The following is a 20332-nucleotide window of genomic DNA, read 5'->3' as shown; positions in this document are numbered from 1 at the left end:
CATCTATGTCAGCAAAAAGTACATCTAAGTCAGCAACAAATGCATATATGTCAGTAACAAATGCATCTATGTCAGCAACAAGTGCATCTATGTCAGCAACAAGTGCATCTATGTCAGCAACAAGTGCATCTATGTCAGCAACAAGTGCATCTATGTCAGTAACAAATGCATCTATGTCAGCAACAAGTGCATCTATGTCAGTAACAAATGCATCTATGTCAGTAACAAGTGCATCTATGTCAGCAACAAATGCATCTATGTCAGCAACAAGTGCATCTATGTCAGCAACAAGTGCATCTATGTCAGCAACAAGTGCATCTATGTCAGCAACAAGTGCATCTATGTCAGTAACAAATGCATCTATGTCAGTAACAAGTGCATCTATGTCAGCAACAAATGCATCTATGTCAGCAACAAATGCATCTATGTCAGCAAAAAGTACATCTAAGTCAGCAACAAATGCATATATGTCAGTAACAAGTGCATCTCATCTATGTCAGCAGCAAGTGCATTTATGTCAGCAGCAAGTGCATCTATGTCAGCAACAAGTGCATCTCATCTATGTCAGCAGCAAGTGCATCTATGTCAGCAGCAAGTGCATCTATGTCAGCAACAAGTGCATCTATGTCAGCAACAAATGCATCTATGTCAGCAACAAGTGCATCTATGTCAGCAACAAGTGCATCTATGTCAGCAAAAAGTGCATCTATGTCAGCAAAAAGTGCATCTATGTCAGCAAAAAGTACATCTAAGTCAGCAACAAATGCATATATGTCAGTAACAAATGCATCTATGTCAGCAACAAGTGCATCTATGTCAGCAACAAGTGCATCTATGTCAGCAACAAGTGCATCTATGTCAGTAACAAATGCATCTATGTCAGCAACAAGTGCATCTATGTCAGTAACAAATGCATCTATGTCAGTAACAAGTGCATCTATGTCAGCAACAAATGCATCTATGTCAGCAACAAGTGCATCTATGTCAGCAACAAGTGCATCTATGTCAGCAACAAGTGCATCTATGTCAGCAACAAGTGCATCTATGTCAGTAACAAATGCATCTATGTCAGTAACAAGTGCATCTATGTCAGTAACAAGTGCATCTATGTCAGCAACAAATGCATCTATGTCAGCAACAAATGCATCTATGTCAGCAAAAAGTACATCTAAGTCAGCAACAAATGCATATATGTCAGTAACAAGTGCATCTCATCTATGTCAGCAGCAAGTGCATTTATGTCAGCAGCAAGTGCATCTATGTCAGCAACAAGTGCATCTCATCTATGTCAGCAGCAAGTGCATCTATGTCAGCAGCAAGTGCATCTATGTCAGCAACAAGTGCATCTATGTCAGCAACAAATGCATCTATGTCAGCAACAAGTGCATCTATGTCAGCAACAAGTGCATCTATGTCAGCAAAAAGTGCATCTATGTCAGCAAAAAGTGCATCTATGTCAGCAAAAAGTACATCTAAGTCAGCAACAAATGCATATATGTCAGTAACAAATGCATCTATGTCAGCAACAAGTGCATCTATGTCAGCAACAAGTGCATCTATGTCAGCAACAAGTGCATCTATGTCAGTAACAAATGCATCTATGTCAGCAACAAGTGCATCTATGTCAGTAACAAATGCATCTATGTCAGTAACAAGTGCATCTATGTCAGCAACAAATGCATCTATGTCAGCAACAAGTGCATCTATGTCAGCAACAAGTGCATCTATGTCAGCAAAAAGTGCATCTATGTCAGCAAAAAGTGCATCTATGTCAGCAAAAAGTGCATCTATGTCAGCAACAAGTGCATCTATGTCAGCAACAAGTGCATCTATGTCAGCAACAAGTGCATCTATGTCAGCAACAAGTGCATCTATGTCAGCAACAAGTGCATCTATGTCAGCAACAAGTGCATCTATGTCAGCAACAAGTGCATCTATGTCAGCAACAAGTGCATCTATGTCAGCAACAAGTGCATCTATGTCAGCAACAAGTGCATCTATGTCAGCAACAAGTGCATCTATGTCAGCAACAAGTGCATCTATGTCAGCAACAAGTGCATCTATGTCAGCAACAAGTGAACAAGTGCATCTATGTCAGCAACAAGTGCATCTGTCAGCAACAAGTGCATCTATGTCAGCAACAAGTGCATCTATGTCAGCAACAAGTATGTCAGCAACAAGTGCATCTATGTCAGCAACAAGTGCATCTATGTCAGCAACAAGTGAACAAGTGCATCTATGTCAGCAACAAGTGCATCTGTCAGCAACAAGTGCATCTATGTCAGCAACAAGTGCATCTATGTCAGCAACAAGTGCATCTATGTCAGCAACAAGTGCATCTATGTCATCAACAAGTGCATCTATGTCATCAACAAGTGCATCTATGTCAGCAACAAGTGCATCTATGTCAGCAACAAGTGCATCTATGTCAGCAACAAGTGCATCTATGTCAGCAACAAGTGCATCTATGTCAGCAACAAGTGCATCTATGTCAGCAACAAGTGCATCTATGTCAGCAACAAGTGCATCTATGTCAGCAACAAGTGCATCTATGTCAGCAACAAGTGCATCTATGTCAGCAAAAAGTGCATCTATGTCAGCAAAAAGTGCATCTATGTCAGCAACAAGTGCATCTATGTCAGCAACAAGTGCATCTATGTCAGCAACAAGTGCATCTATGTCAGCAACAAGTGCATCTATGTCAGCAACAAGTGCATCTATGTCAGCAACAAGTGCATCTATGTCAGCAACAAGTGCATCTATGTCATCAACAAGTGCATCTATGTCAGCAACAAGTGCATCTATGTCAGCAACAAGTGCATCTATGTCAGCAACAAGTGCATCTATGTCAGCAACAAGTGCATCTATGTCAGCAACAAGTGCATCTGTGTCAGCAACAAGTGCATCTGTGTCAGCAACAAGTGCATCTGTGTCAGCAACAAGTGCATCTGTGTCAGCAACAAGTGCATCTGTGTCAGCAACAAGTGCATCTGTGTCAGCAACAAGTGCATCTATGTCAGCAACAAGTGCATCTATGTCAGCAACAAGTGCATCTATGTCAGCAACAAGTGCATCTATGTCAGCAACAAGTGCATCTATGTCAGCAACAAGTGCATCTATGTCAGCAACAAATGCATCAGTAACAAGTGCATCTATGTCAGCAACAAATGCATCTATGTCAACAACAAGTGCATCTATGTCAGCAACAAGTGCATCTATGTCAGCAACAAGTGCATCTGTGTCAGCAACAAGTGCATCTATTTCGAAACTTAGACTGTTTCTCTTTCAATGTATCTCTTTAAACATGCATCATTTTTGCTTTTTCCAATATTCACTTTCCTGTCGACCGTCACAAATTGGAATCATTTGATAACGTTACGTGATCCTATCCAGAGGAAACTTCGCACCTAAACTCGTGCTGTGATCAGAAAGATCACTTCATTAATTATTGAATTAGGTTTTAATTTATTATGCCTTTTTTTTTGTACATTATGTATTTACCACGAAAGCGAATATCACATCAACCTGCGTTTTATATGGACGAGAATGTCTTTTCAGAATAAAGCTCTAAAGTCACATTAAAAAGGGCTCTTCGACTGAAGGAGGTCAATATGTTAAAACAGATGTTTTTTCGGCCATTTTTATTTTCCATAGCGTTACCAAACTCCTATACGAACAAAGTCTGACAAAACGGAGAAGGATAGTCTTACAAAGTCTGACCAAACGGAGGAGGATAGTCTTACAAAGTCTGACCAAACGGAGGAGGATAGACTTATAAAAGAGGGCAAAAAGAGGATGGAACCTTACAAAGAAGGACAAAAAAAGCGATTACCGTAACATTAACAGAGATACCCCCTTCGTTCTACATCCCCTTTCCCAACTGGTTCAGATAAGTGATAGGATCATAGCGCATTGAGAGAAAACTAAAAGTATGTAAATGCGCTAAACTAAAACAATTGGTATAAATATTTCTAATCGCACAGTTTTATCATCTTTGCGTAAATAACAAGAAAAAAATATTTTTTTAAAAACAAAGTCATGCAAAGATCCTACAAAATGGTCTTCATTCAGAAAGTCAATGTAGAGTCTTTCTCTGTTTTGTCTCCTTTGACCTTTTTTTTTTTTTGACGCAATCGTTCTTGGCATTAGCTTCTTGTCCAGGAATGCAAAAATAACGTCAGGATTAGGCGCAGTAATGATTAATAAGTCATAGGCCAAATAATGATTAATAAGTCATAGGCCTAATAATGATGAATAAATAATAGGCCTAATAATGATGAATAAGTCATAGGCCTAATAATGATGAATAAGGCATAGGCCTAATGATTAATAAGTCATAGGCCTAATAATGATTAATAAGTCTTAGGTTTCTTTTGACTATTTGAGCAATCGTTCAGGGGAAGGGGGGGGGGATAGTCAATGCCCAAGACACTTGTGTCATGTTTCTGATATTTATAAAGTTTGTGTTAATACCAGAAGATATGTACTATTGTAATTGAACAAATTCAAAAATAAAGTAAACAATATAACGAAAGCAATTTTTACGCAATTTAAGCCAAGGCCTGCTGGACGAAAGAAACGACCCCCAAAAGAAGGACATATCCTCCATTTGCCAGACGTCTGATAACCCACACCAAAATACGAGCGCAATACCAGACGTAATGTTACAATGAGTCATTGAGCTGAATAGAAGGCAACTCCCATGAGTGAGTCAGAAGATTCTATGCACAAAGTCTAATCTCCTTCAGAATCTCTCTGACAGTGCGTGTTGACATTTCACTGCTGGGCTGGTTTAACGTTTGGAAGCTAAGCTTACCAGAAAGAGAAACTCGATGCAGGGGACATACGCTCAAACAGTGAAGTCACTTTTTATAGAAAAAAACATCTATGCCCTACATTTGATGAAGATTATTTTATTGACCCATCCGATTGTTTAATCAAATACAAATGTAACAGTATCCGCTGTCACCTGGAATTGCCAAGTTAATGCAGGACACTGCAAATCCGTTTTCTTAATTCACTATTTTTGAAAGTAAAATGGTTTGAGCAAGTAACAGTTTCAATTATTAAAATAAATAAACGCATAATATGTAGCAACATCATAAACCACTTAGACAAACATAATGTCCTCACACCATACCAACATGGCTTTGGGAAATATAGATCATGGGAAACACAACTAATAAGACTAATGGATGATTTTTCAAAAGGTTTAGATAATAGTGAGCAAATAGATATGCTATCTTATTAGATTTTTCCAAGGCTTTTGACAAAGTTCACCACCATAGTTTGCTTCACAAATTAGAGACAGAGAAAGTGACGGGAAGACGACCTAAAGGAATAGACAGGCCTACCGTTGAGGGAGATTCTGTTCAAGGCTGAAGACAGAGAGGAATGGAGAGGATCGGTCAACTGATCTTGGGTGGTGGCCCAACGGTTCAACACACTAAGGGATAGATGAAGGTGAAATCACATATTAATTTTTCATATAAACACCACTCCAGGTTGTGCCTTCCTATAAAAGCGCAACTAATTCACAGGTTGTGCCTTTATATAAAAGCGCTATTAAATCACAGGTTGTGATTATCTTCATTCAACACCGAAGCTTTTATTCTATACTCGAAGGTACTGTAAAAGGTAAACAACCTGATATTAGTGAGTGCTTGCGAGAATAAGAACCCAACTATCGCCTTACTGATTTGTCTAATCACCCTGGATGTAGGTCATTTACCTATTAATCAATAACCAATGTTCATATCTTTTCCCCGGTCACGGAAGGTAAACCTAATCAGTGGGAACATGTGTGGGTGGGTGTGTGTGTGTGTTAAGGAAGGACACACACGTGTGTCACAGGGCGGGGTGGGGTATGAATCCAAACATTCAATTTCTTGTATTATTGGACCTGCACATGACGCAAGACATTTCAGTCCTGTGACGTTCAAAAGCTCAAGCTCCATGCATTGGATAGTATTGAGATAAAGTTGTGTTCTAACATTAGACCACGAGTAGCAGTTTATTTGTAGCAGCGATATACAGGACATAAGGACACTATTTTCTAAAGGATGATTTCACTCTACAAACAAACAAGGTTTGATTGACTTTGAGATATTATTCTTTAACTTAACAAACTTATAGATTAAGTACGTAATATATCACATAGATATTGTTTGTGTTAAAAGTTTAAACATTCGTATTTCTTACTATCTATGCTACGCTAACAACTGCGCTAAGTGCAGTGGAGTTGCTAGGAATTCGCCATCATTTGGGGCCCTGGGGGGGGGGGGGGGCTTGACCTCTTTGGGACTCTTTAATGTAAAAAAACAACAACACTCACTTGGGGCCCCCAGTTGGAGCTCGGGGGGGGGATTTTCAAATTCTCTCCCTCCCCCACCCTAACTACGCCTTTGGCTAAGTCAACTAAGTGAATCAGATTACATTTGTAAGTAGCTTGGGTAGAGAGCACATAATAAATTATTCATTTTCATCACTTTTTTTTATTTCATCTTTTTTCCGTTCCAATTCATCATTCTCCGACATCTAGATTCAGTTCTTGTCTAGATCAAATCATTCTCCCACATCTAGATTCAGTTCTTGTCTACATCAAATCATTCTCCCACATCTAGATTCAGTTCTTGTCTACATCAAATCATTCTCCCACATCTAGATTCAGTTCTTGTCTACATCAAATCATTCTCCCACATCTAGATTCAGTTCTTGTCTACATCAAATCATTCTCCCACATCTAGATTCAGTTCTTGTCTACATCAAATCATTCTCCCACATCTAGATTCAGTTCTTGTCTACATCAAATCATTCTCCCACATCTAGATTCAGTTCTTGTTATATGTATGTATATATGAATCTCTATCTCTATAAATAGATTGATTGATATTATATATGTCAACCCCCCCCCCCCCCCCCATTTAAAAAAGGAGAAAAATCTGACCCAAGAAAACTACAGACCAGTATCACTTAAGCATCGCATGTAAAATCCTAGAACACATAATATGTAGGAACATCATAAACCACTTAGACTGACATAATGTCCTTACTCCATACCAACATGGCTTTAGGAAATATAGATCATGTGAAACATAACTAATAGGATTAATTGATGATTTTTCAAAAGGTTTAGATAATAGTGAGCAAATCTTACTAGGTTTTTCCAAGGCTTTTGACAAAGTTCACCACCATAGTTTGCTTAAAAAACTAAAATATTTCGGCATTACCATTTCATCAGTGGATTAAAGATTTTCTGATAGGGAGAGAACAAACTGTAATAATAAATGGCTCTAAATCAACACCAATAACAGTAAACTCAGGTGTACCTCAAGGAACAGTGTTAGGTCCGCTACTATTTTTAATTTACATAAATGATTTACCAAATTGCATTAGTTCAGGAACAAAAGTCAGATTATTTGCAGACGATTGCATAATATATAGAACAATAAAAACAACACAAGACACAGAAATTTTACAGAGAATTAGATGAATTACAGAAATGGGAATCAAATTGGAGCATGCCTTTCCACCCAGAAAAATGTCAGTTATTAAGAGTAACAAAAAAACTTAAACAAATTAATTCCACTTATTCCACTTACCAGTAACACAGACTAAAAACGCAAAATACCTATGTGTTATAATAAATGAAAAACTGTAATAGAATCCCCATATTGATGAAACTATAAACAAAAAATCAAACAAAGCATTAGGATTTATTAGAAGAAATTTCTATAAATCAAATAAGAACATAAAACTAAAATGTTATTTAAACCTTGGTTAGGCCAATATTAGAATATGCATTCTCTGTTTGGGACCCCTCAACTCAAGAAAACATAAAGAAACTGGAACAGACACAAAATAGAGCAGTGAGATTCATAACAAACGAATATTAACATTTGACTAGATTCAGGGTTGGGCAAACTATAATGGTTTCAAATTCTCAGACTCCAAAACAGTTAGTATGCATTTTTGTAATCTAAGGGGACTCCACCCAGACCCTGAACTATTTATACACAAAAAGAAGATCCCTGTCGTGAAAACTACAAAATTTTTAGGCCTCATCTTAGATTCCAAATTTAATTTTCTCCCCCACATTAAGGAACTTAAGAAGAAATGCCAAAAGTCATTAAACATACTAAGAGTACTCAGCCATACGGACTGGGGAGCTGACAGAGATACCTTGCTATCGGAGTCTAATTCGATCCAAGCTAGACTACGGATCCATAATATATGGAGCAGCAAGGAAGTCGTACCTAAAAATACTGGAACCAATACAAAATGCTGCCCTGCGTCTCTGTCTCGGCGCGTTTCGTACATCACTTATCCCAAGTCTCCATGTGGAGGCTGGAGAACTCCCCATGGATATAAGAATGAAAAAGCTTGCAATGCAGTATATAGTCAAGCTAAAATCCAACCCCACGAACCCTGCTTTTGACTCCATATTTAACCCCACAGAGGTAGAATTATACAATCGAAGGCCTAACGTCATACAGCCGTTGGGCCTTCGAATGAGAGAACCCATCCAAAATTTAACCCCACCCATTGACCAAATCTCTAAAATAGAAACCCCTCAGAATCCTCCTTGGCTAATGAATAAACCTAAATTAAATTTATCCCTCCTTAATTTCAAAAAAGAAAATACAGACCCAAGCATACTACAAGTCCACTTTAGGGAACTGCAGGAGAGCTACGGAGATTGTGGCACCATCTACACAGACGGATCCAAAATGGAGGGAAAGGTCGCGTGTGCCTGCTCCTTTCGGAACAAAACAATCTCCCGTAGACTCCCCGATGGCTGCTCCATCTTTACGGCCGAATTGCACGCAATATTGCTTGCACTTATGGCCGTAAAAGCATCAGAAAGGAGGAAATTTATAATCTGCTCCGACTCCAAATCTGCATTGCAAGCTTTGGGGCGGATGAAGACTGACATCCCATTGGGACATAAGAGCCTGAAGCTGTTGGACCAAATAACAGCCGACCGTAGGGATGTCACCTTCACCTGGGTCCCCTCCCATGTTGGCATTGAGGGAAACGAAGCCGCAGACAGAGAAGCCAAGAGAGCCCTAAATCATGCGGTGTCAGGAACAAAAATTCCCTACTCGGACCTGAGACAAAGTATTGCCTCTGCCACCTATCGAGAGTGGCAGAACCGATGGGAGGCTAAGACTCACAGTAAACTCAGGCAGATTGTGGCGGATGTCAGGTGGCGGCCCACAACTAAGGGTCTGACAAGGCGTGGTAGCACGACCATGTCTAGACTTAGGATTGGCCACACCTACATCACGCACTCTTTTGTACTGAAGAGAGAGGAGCCCCCAATTTGTGAGTACTGTGACTCTCGCCTCACCGTGGAACATATCCTCGTTGATTGCCCCAGATACCAGGATGTCAGGGCGAAATATTTTAGAGCCACTAATTTAAAAACACTATTTGATAATGTCGACCCTGGGAAGGTACTGGGCTTTATTCGGGAAGTGGGGCTATCTACGAAGATCTGATTTCTGAATTTGTGAACATGCACTATTTACATTAGATTTTTACCAAATATTTACATTTTTACTTCCTTTACTATTTTAACTGTGAATAGACCTTGATTTTTAATGATATGACTGTATAGAATCTGGCCCTTGTTGTTTAGAGAGAGAGAGTAGTCCTTAAGGGACTGCAGGTACGACATGGCCTAAATTGTGCCGATGTGCCTCAAATCAAAAATCAAATCAAATCAGTGAAATAGATGTAGGTACATCATCAATGGCAGGAATACAAAGATAGTAAGATTCAGTATACAGTAGGCTTTATAGTGAATTATTCAGGATGTTTAAACATGTTTTACAGAATACACGCTTGACATATTTGGGCTAGGCCAACACCAATCACACCCAAAATTAAAAAGAAGCAGGGGGGGGGGGGAGGAGAAGAGCTATATATATACTTCGAGGTGAGGTGGAGGAGTGGGGGAGAAGGAACTCCTTAAGAAAGTTGGAATGGAGGTAAGAGTAACATATCCCACACTTCAACCTAGAGTTACTGAGTTTCACCCCGTCCTCTAATTGACTGAGTAAATAAAACGTAATATATTTCATAACAACATAAAAAAAAACTGTGGGTATGGCCAGAGTAGGCTATTATTGATTTATTAAAATTTATTTTATTTCACAGACTGTTCTACTACGGAATTAGTTTTATTTGGTAGTCTACTATTGTAGACAATACCTCTTTTATCTGGCTCTAATATACATGTTATAGTCTATACACATCGAAATGAGAAAAAATCATTTTTTTTTTACTCATTTATTTTACAAGAGTTATTTATTATTTTCTGTTCATGATTCTTATATATCATATTAAAATTATCAAACAAAGTATATTAAGACTTCATATGTCTAAACTAAAGTAAACCTATATCTATCTAATAACATCTTATCTTGTATATTACAGATGTTACTTCAAAAAAGAAGATAATTTGTCCTAATGTCCTATGTATTTCATGCGTCAATATAGTCATTTCTAATATTTTGTTGAGTAATTTTACTTCTAAACACAAAACCAAATTATTAGTGATAGTAATAACAACACATCTTTAGTATCCTTGTGACTAAATTAGGAATTGCATTTTAACATTTTTGTATTGACCAACAAATGTTCAACCTTTCACCTTATGTTAGAGCCTATCTATTTAGATGCTCCCCAGTTGAAGATCGTCAACTGGTTATTTCAATATGTCCTACAACAGAAGAGGTTTGTTATTTGATCAATTCCCCCTGCCCCTCTTTCATTAGTGTCTACTGACCAATGACCCACTGGTCACCCAGCCATCAACAAACATCTGGTGTCATCAATGGTGGTGCAAATATTTTCTATCAGCGGCTGTGTTTATGTTTCAACATGACTTGTGTGTGCACTTCTTTTTGACTTCTCAACTTTGTTCTCACTGTTGACTGCCATAGTACACACGAAAATGCCAAACAAAAAAAAAAATGATTAAACAAGAGCTCAATTTAAAAGCTAATATTTTGTTAACACAATGAAATATTTAGTTCAAATGTTAATTTTTTTTAATTTTATTTTTTACTTCATGAAATTTTCACTGGACATTTTGAAATTGTTAGTAGAAGACTTGGTCAGTAAATTGTAGACACACACAATGAGAGGAGCTGCATTAAGTAACACTTGAAAATGTTTCTATTCTATTGAGTCTCCTATAATTGGCAGTTATTGTTACATTTACACAATTAACGTGTTTTAATACTTTGAGGTTGTCACTTGGTGATGAAAAAGTTGGAAATCTTTCAGAATCTGGTCCATTGTGTGTGTAATGGCAATAGATTCTATATGTTATAAATTAAATAAATAAAAGACACAAGCTACACTTCACATTACTAAATGCTGAATTTCTTTGTTCTAAAAAATGATATTAAATTTGACATTTTGAACTATTCTTTTTTTTTTACGCAACTAACATCCTTTGTTTATAATTTTCTTGTTCATTTATTACTTAATAGGTAGATCTACACTGTAAGGGAGAGTATTGAACAAGTTAACCAGCAGTGCATCTAAGGTTTCCAACCCTTACATTGTATCAGGTGTAGGCAGAGAACAAACACCATCTTGACTTAATTAAAGTCTAACATTGGTCAACACTAAAGATCAGATATTCTTCTTCTATTTAGTCAACACTAAAGCCCATAGATCAGAGTTTCTCTGGTCAATACTTCAATTCAGACATCATGGCTAAATGGAGTGAGAGATCTGTCATCTACAGAGTAACACTGCTGTTCAATTATTTTATTTTTCTTGTTTATGGACTGGCCTTTGCCATTCCCACTTGGTGGGGCATTAACTATTTTCAAGGATTGTGGGTTGCATGTTCTGGCACAGATACTTCAATTATGACTGGCTGCAATGTAAAAGCGTTTGGCAGTGATTCAGGTAAGAAAAATTAGAACAAATATTTATGTGTTGCTCATGTATCTTGTTTTAATAACAACAAACAAAAATGTGTGCTTTCTTTGTATGTTCCTCTTGAGACACAATATCATATTATTTAATTACCCTAAATTTGATATAGGGGAATTAAAGAATCACTACCTATATATATATATATCTATATATATCTATATATATCTATATATATCTATCTATCTATCTATCTATATCTATATATATATTTTTTTTTTTTATTCATTTTTTTTTTTAAATGATATTGCATGACTTTTGTTATCTTGTGCAAAAAATGATGTATGCAGATTGCTTCGTTGACAAAAAAAAGTCATTTCAATAGCATTTCTAACAGCTAGCTAAGTCCAATACAGATGAATGCTCAGTGTACCACTTAAAACCTTTCAACAATTTGCTAACTTTGTCAATATAAGCAATCAAATGTGAAATGTAAGTTATAACTTTAAATATAAATAAATCAGTGTGGTACTTGACAAGGGGTTTAGATCCTTTCCTCAAAACCATGTACGCTGTTTTGTGGTGATAAATTATTATAGCTAAGAAATCTTAATTATTAGTACTATGTGAATCAAATTATTAGTAATAAGTTACCTATAATATATCACTTTGGAGTATCATCATTTCTGCCTGTGATCCTGTCTGTGGCATAGCGCTAGGCCACCAACCACTTCCTCCAGGCATCTTGGTTCTGGGTAGTCTTTTTATTTTTAAGAGGACTATACTTAAATTGAAACTAATTATTTTAATAGATTGGTCTCTGTCCTATAATTTTATTACAGGAACATCAACTTGTCTATTTTAATTACATTATATTTACACCTGTTAATTAAATGTCACTTACATGTAGGCCTACTGTTTAAAATGTTCTTGTGCTTTAACGTAAAAAAAAATCTGTACAGAAAAATTAAAACAAAAAAAGTTTAATTAATTTTACATTTATTATTGTAACTTTGTCTATTTTAGCTTGGATGGATGGTGTCAGGGGAGTTTGGATTGGTGGTATGGCATGCTATGTTCTAGCTGTATTACATAGTTTGATTGAAAACTGTTGCACCAAAGAAGGAAGCAGAGATTATGGTGTGACTGGTATACTCACACTCTTAGCAGGTAGGTAGCTCTGGGTTTACTTCTAGCTAGTTGGCTAAAAGTATAACATTTTTAGCATTTAGGTTTATTTTATTGCACTGTTGTTTTAGGTCTGCTGTGTTTCAGATAGGTGGCTTGTAAAATAGGAAGGCCTAGGTGTGCAATATGGAGTGAATTGTGCAGATATATCATATAATCATATTGTCTTTCAAAATCTTAGATGCTAGATCTGTGCCATCTTGCTGCTAGGTCTGTGCCATCTTGCTGTTAGGTCTGTGCCATCTTGCTGTTAGGTCTGTACTATCATGCTGCTAGATCTGTGCCATCTTGCTGTTAGGTCTGTACTATCTTGCTGCTAGGTCTGTGCCATCTTGCTTGCTTAAAACTAAATGCTTTTCATATTTGTATGTACTATGAGCAACACAAGAATTGATCTAGGAACAAGTTACAAGTCAAATAATGTTTTGCTCAGTAAGACTGACCACTTATTCATTTCATTTTTGCTATTATCAAAATGGAAATATAGCTTAAGAATAAGTTACTGACTTCCCATAAGATTCCATCTTGGCTCAGTAATGTTTTCTAGGGTTTAAAATCATAGGCTGTCATTCCCTAACAGCATAGAGAAAATGATGCTTAAGTATGGATAAGAATTGACATGATTAACCATGATTATAAGATAACTTAATAATATGTTAATGTTCTGTTTCAGGTGCTTGTGGTGCTGCTGGTGTAATTACTGTGGCTGTGGAGGTGGAAACTAATGTTGTTCAAGGTGAATACTTCTGGGGCTTCATGTTAGCTTGCATCACCAGTGGCTTGGCACTCATTATGGCTCTGGTACTTCTCATCACCTGTAATATTGTGTCTGGTGACAAGACGAAAGCTCGTACTGCTGACTATGTCTTTAATCGCACAGCTGCTCCATACACCCAGGAGTTCACCAACCAGGGATACACCAGAGAAGACTTGCCCCTCTCAAATGGTGTCACACACCACTTCACCCCAAACCCTAACCCAAATCCATACACCATGTACCCTAGTGCTCCCTACAGCACCAATAGCCTCCAGTACCAAAGCAATGGCAAGAAATACCCTGGAAATGGCTATGACATGAGTCGTCCCAACCAAAGACACAGCTTAGCCGAGTCAGCTGACCTGAGCAATGGCTACACACCTGAGTTGTTACATGCAGAGCAAACACTAACCAGAAATCTTCAGGGTCCAAATGGTGCAGGATTAACAAGAAATGATTACCAGATGAATGGCAGCAGGCCTTATTAAAACTCCTACACTGATATAATCTGATCTATTACTGTTTGAGATTCTAAATATTTTTTGTTCTGTTTTACTTCTGCACACATACTTAGGCAATAACCTTAAGGAAGTAAATTCCTTGGAGATGATCTGTTAATGTGCACAGCAAACAACAGGTTGCCTAATCTTGTCGCCACCCATCTAGACTATCATAACCTAATTTATTTAGGCTATTTCACTAAAAAGGGTTTTAAGTTAAAATAATGAAAATATGCATTAAACAAATGTTAATAACATTAACAGCCTATGTTGAAACTCTGATCAGCTCATATGAAATAAAAGTTAAATTGATTTACAGCAAGAATTAAGGTCATTTTTTTTTTCAAAAGCTTTTATATAGCACATATTTCATCCTTATAGCATGCTCAGAGCTATGATCCAATCTCATTTGTGCACCAGTGGGGGGAGGGGAATCTGGGAACTTTTCCATGCTGCCTTTAGGCACTGAGTAAACACAACTCTGCTCTAGTAGGGTGTCAAACTTTAAGCCCCCTTGATAGGTATCCAAGCCAAGCCCAAGCATACTTAGCCTCTCAGACACAAATCCCCCAAATTTGATTTTAAGATAAAACTACACTAGATTACATAACAACTGTAAAAATTACTAAGACAAAAGATGCATTTTAAAAATTCATTTAATTAAAAAAAAAGCATAATTACTATTTTGAGTAATAAAAAAAATGTGTTAGAATTTTTAAAAATCTGTTTGTACCTACCAGTTTGTACATTTTACAAAAAAATCTAGAGGTTAAAATTGGTCTTTAGAAGTCGAGACACAAAATGAGTGATTACATTCAATTAGGAAACAAATGCAATACAAAATCATCATGTTTTAAATCAAACATACAGTAGATGTGTAGCGCTTATTTAGTTCCATTATATCTCTCAGCTTTATGTGTCAATTTCAGTGGAGCCAGTACTATGTATACAATTGTGATCTATGCAAATGTCATTGTTTCAATCTGTTTTTGTCTATTCTCATGCCTATGTTATTATTAATATCTAATTTATTATGTTGACATTATTTAAAGGCTGTGTACAAACTATGATTAAATTAGTAGCTTAATTTGAGATTTAAAAAAAAAAAAGATATTTAATACAATTATGAAACTGTATTAACATTTGAACTTCTCCTTAGTTTCTATTTCCTTGGGTTTCTGATACAAAAAGATGGGTCTTTAAAATTCTAAAGCATCTGTAGAAGATTTTGAAGTTGCTTTACTTATAATATATTACAAGTCACCTTATTTTTTTGTTGCATTATTCTGCTTTCTGGACCTAGGTGTGTAAGACTTATTGGTCTAGTAATGTGGACCTAGGTGTAGGCCTATATATAAGACCTATAGGTCTATAACTGTGGACCTAGGTGTATATATGACTTATTGGTCAAGAACTGTGGGCTGAGGTTTATTGATGTCTGTTTTGCTACTTGTGAAATATCAAAAGTTCAAAAATGAAAACTTCTTCTTTAAATTGATCAATATATATATAATATTTATTTATATAGTTGGTTTGACAATATGAAGAAGATACTGACAAAAATTAGTTTAAAAAAACAAACCAAATAGTGTATACATTGTAGAAATCAAATGGTAAGTATGCAGTCCTAAACTAAATCATTCTGAAACAGATAATTGTCAATACAAATAATTAATTAATGTTTCATTTTTTTTTCATCTTTCCTTTTTGATGAAAATAAAATGTTCTGATAAATAAGCTTACATTTCTAAAAAATTCATACTGATATTGATGGTTCTATGTTTATGGTGATAGATAACTTGACAATCCTTATTAGATTGTCATCTTAAACTAAGCTCTGTCCTCCTGCAGAAGTTTAGAATAGTGACATCCATTAGATCTTGACTTATCATGTACTATGTAAATAATGTGTTTGCATGCATAGAATTAGGCATAAGGAGGCAAATGTTGCATTACAAACATATGTTTTTGTGGGTGACCCTGTAAGGCACTGAGATAATGAATTACACATTTCAGTTATTCGAACAACTTTGTTGCTTGTTGGAATCCTTAAGACTTAAAATTATTCAAGCAAAATTTCAATCTTAGTGAATGTTGTCATTTGAATGAGATTATAGTTGAACATTCCTAGTGTTGATGTTGTTGTCGCTGTATATATTAATACATATATATGATACATTTGAATTGTTGCCTTCTAACATATCAGTTCCAGATACATCTGCTTCAACATATCAGTATCAATACCCAGGCCAAATGTTCATAGGTACATGTCTTCATTCTGACCTTTGTGAAAATAAAAATGCTTTAAGAATTCATTCTTTATGAAAATTGTTTTAAGTCAATGACCAAAAAAAAAAAGCCTGAAGTGATTCCATGTAAATATTGCCCCCATGTACTGCTGTAACTATCTGCTTTATCTACATGATGCCAATATCAATTCATAATAATTTAATTTATTATCTTACAATATATACTTTTATAAACTTTTTTCTTTCAGTAAACTATTCTTAAAATTCATATTTTCAGAAACTACAAATTGTGAAATTTGATGCATTTTTTTTAGTTTTTAATAGTTATCATTCATATTGAAGTTTATTTAAACATGTGTATACAACAACATGTAGACAAATCCTTGAACAACTCTTGTAAATGATATTGAAGTTATACCAATAATTCTTGCTCCTAAGTCATTCTGATGACATTTTTCAGAAGCTAGTTTAAAAAGCATTTGGCATATTTTCAAGAACAATCTCTTTCATTGTCTGGTTTTGTTGAATCAAAATTAGATTAACTCCTTAAAAAAAATTGTTTGTATAGTTTTTTTGTTTGTTTGTTTGAATCAATGATTTGACATTTAGTTACCTACAACCAAAGTATTTAGACTTACATATTTTTGTATTTCTTTTTATATGTATCTTTAATGGCCTTTTGAATTATTTATTCTGATATAAAAAAGAATCAGATAATCCTGTCATTTTATCATCTCTGTATCACTTCCACATCAACACAATTATACAATTGCATTTTTTTTTATAAAAAGTAATAAAAAGGTGAATATATTTATCAAGTGTTCTTGTTTTATTAGTGAAGGAATGTAAAAAGCAAATCCATTAGTTAATTAATTTATTGTTAACAATTTATTAAATCAGGTAACGCTGACATTGGCTTAAGAGGTAGCCCTACCTTAGAAAGCAAAAGTATATATAAAGCTTTTTTTTTGTAAGTTTTTATTTCTAAAACATTTCTTTGCTAATCAAATACAGATTTTTTATTTATATATAATAAAGGAAGAATATTTTTTACAAAGCTTATGTCAACTCACTCTGTTTGTCTGTCTGGTAAAAAGTTTTGTACACCTTATTTCTCTGACATCCTGTCTTGGATCTAGCAGAAATTTTGCACAATTATTTCTTTCACCTGACAACACAATAATCAATTAAAAATAAACAATGTTACAAAGACAGCTTTCGAAGTGGTCCACCCAGGCAGGTTTCAATATGTTCAGAAAGAAAGAAAGTTGACAGATATTGGGTGGTGTCCCAACGGCAGACTAAGGGTTAAGTGAAAGTGAAGGTGAAGTTTGATTTGAACCTGGCCTAACTGATGTCATATAATGATTCTATATTTAATCCCTTTGTTTTGTTATTGAAAGTCTCAAGGAAAAACATTAAATATCTACATAAAAAAAAAATGTGATAATATGAAAAACTACTTAGTAATTGTTGTTTTAAATTATGTTCCACTTATATACATACTTTTTTTTGTAAATGTAGTAGTCATTATGACAGAACTTAACAATACAATTGTAAAAAAAATAATTTTGCCAAAAAATCTAAAACTGTTTGCATAAATGTGTTAGAACTATGGTAAATAGTCGTCTCCCTCGCTAAATTGCCTCCAGTGTTTGTTAGTTTTATAAATGGTGTATTTTTATGAAAAAAAAAATGCTTGTATAATTGATTTTAAAAATTAAATTTTTCGCTTTCAGAAAAAAATAATAAGCCGTTGCATCAGATAACTTTGAAAGGTCTAAAATATGATGTCAGATTTTTAATATCTTTTCTGCTAAAAATTAGTTAATTAATAATTGGTAAATAATTATTTTGTTTGGTATTTCAAAGAAGGGAAAGAAATTGTCCCCTTTATAGGTCACCGCTCTAAATTAAAACAAACAATATATAGGCCCTAACTATACATTACTATACAATCTTCTCTCACTAGCAGGAGTTGGGAACAGTGGCGTAGCTAGGGTGGGGGGAGGAGGGGGATTCAGGGCCTCCCATTAAGTGGATGCCCCAAATTAGTGTTTTTTAGATTAAAAATGGAATATGACGCAAAATGCAGGGGCCCCCAAACGATAGAAAATTCCTAGCTACGCCCCTGGGTGGGAACCATAGGTTAAATTCCGGTTGTTCCCCCTTCACTTTTTTTTATATGCTTTTCAAAACCAATCATGGTGAAGTCTATCCAGATCTCCTGGTCTTTCTCCCCCGCCCCCCCCCCCCCCCATTTTTCCAACTGACAGGCTACGCCATAGTATTTTATATATTTCTTAATGTATTATATATACACATAAGTATGATGACAGCATCTGGAAAAGTCACTCTAATTAGTGCCTATGCCCCCACACTATGCTCGCCTCAGGAGGACAAAGACAAGTTCTATGAAGACCTCAAAGAAGCCATTGCAAACATTCCTCAAAAAGAACATATGATCCTTCTAGGTGACTTCAATGCCAGAGTAGGATCAGATCACACTACCTGGCCAGACTGTCTTGGGCTTTTTGGAATCGGAAAGATGAATGAGAACGGACAAAGACTGCTTGAATTCTGCACATACCATAAGCTCTGCATTACCAACACATACTTCAGAACAAAACCACAGCACTGTGTCTCATGGAGGCACCCTAGGTCTGGGCACTGGCACCAGCTGGATATGATACTGACACGAAAAAAGGACATTGGAAATATACTGCTGACACGTAGCTACCAAAGCGCGGTTGTGATACTGATCATACTTTAGTGTCATGCAGGACAAGACTGCTGCCAACTAAGATCCACACTTCACAGGGAAAAAGAAAATCACGCCTGAATACTACTAGCACAAAAAATCCTGATCTTTGCACCGAATTTGAGAACAAATTAGAGGAAGCTTTTAAAAACTTCTCTGTGACTGAGGTAGAAAAAAGCTGGACGTTTATGCGTGATACAATCTACCAAACATCATCACTGGTCTTTGGAAACAAAACCAAGAAAAGCGAAGACTGGTTTGAAGCTAGTCTACCAGAAATGGAAACTGCCACTACGAACAAGAGAGCAGCCATGCTAATCTACAAGAAGGATCCCACCCCAAGCAACTTAAAAAGGCTCAGAGCTGCACGTAACAATGCCCAAAGAGTAGCGAGACAATGTGCTAACAAATACTGGCAGGAGCTATGCGAAGATATTCAATCTTGTGCCGACTGTGGTAACATAAGAGGACTATATGAGGGCATGAGAAAAGCCTTTGGACCTCACACCAGCAAGTGTGCTCCGCTCAAGTCAAAAGATGGCTCAATCATCAGCGATCGTGCGCTGCAAATGGAACGGTGGGTAGAACACTATGCAGAACTCTACCAGATTGAAAACGCCATCTCACCAAATGCTGTTTCCAACTTCCCATCACTTCCAGTTTTGACGGAATTAGACGAAACGCCCTCAGTAAAGGAGCTGAGCATTGCCATTGACATGCTTGCACATGGGAAAACACCCGGAGGAGATGGCATTCCTGCTGAAGTAATTCAGGCTGGAAAACATGCCCTAATCAAACCACTCCATGAACTGCTAAGCTTGTGCTGGGAACAAGGAATGGTCCCCCAGGAATTGAAAGACTCCAACATTGTTACAATTTATAAAAATAAAGGCGACCGCTCTGATTGTAACAATTACAGAGGCATCTCACTGCTTAGCATAGTCGGAAAGGCTTTTGCTAGAGTGTTACTAAAGCG

The 20332-nt window shown here is 36.2% G+C and overlaps 2 protein-coding genes across 5 annotated transcripts in view; both read left to right on the top strand.

Annotated features, from left to right (window-relative positions):
• LOC106050893 (uncharacterized) overlaps positions 1–17409 on the top strand; it is a 32952-nt gene extending 15543 nt beyond the window's left edge. For 2 of the 4 annotated variants that reach the window (XM_056019792.1, XM_056019794.1), the window contains exons 2-4: positions 11512–11934; positions 12928–13071; positions 13763–17409. In XM_056019792.1, coding sequence (XP_055875767.1) covers positions 11733–11934; positions 12928–13071; positions 13763–14334 — 918 coding nt within the window. In that variant the 5' untranslated portion in view covers positions 11512–11732 and the 3' untranslated portion in view covers positions 14335–17409. Of the gene's footprint in view, positions 1–5917; positions 6089–11507; positions 11935–12927; positions 13072–13762 lie in introns of those variants that run through there. The other 2 variants (XM_056019793.1, XM_056019795.1) reach the window with 2 other exon arrangements.
• LOC129924664 (uncharacterized) lies at positions 1192–2079 on the top strand. The gene is made up of 2 exons (XM_056021137.1): positions 1192–1466; positions 1524–2079. Exons 1-2 carry the CDS (start codon positions 1192–1194, stop codon positions 2077–2079), a joined length of 831 nt encoding a protein of 276 aa, XP_055877112.1.
• Positions 17410–20332: the final 2923 nt, after the last annotated feature.

Source organism: Biomphalaria glabrata, chromosome 2 (assembly GCF_947242115.1).
Source record: "Biomphalaria glabrata chromosome 2, xgBioGlab47.1, whole genome shotgun sequence".
NCBI lineage: Eukaryota > Metazoa > Mollusca > Gastropoda > Planorbidae > Biomphalaria > Biomphalaria glabrata.
Note: the sequence above shows the minus strand (reverse complement) of the source record. Positions and strands in the feature narration are given on the sequence as shown.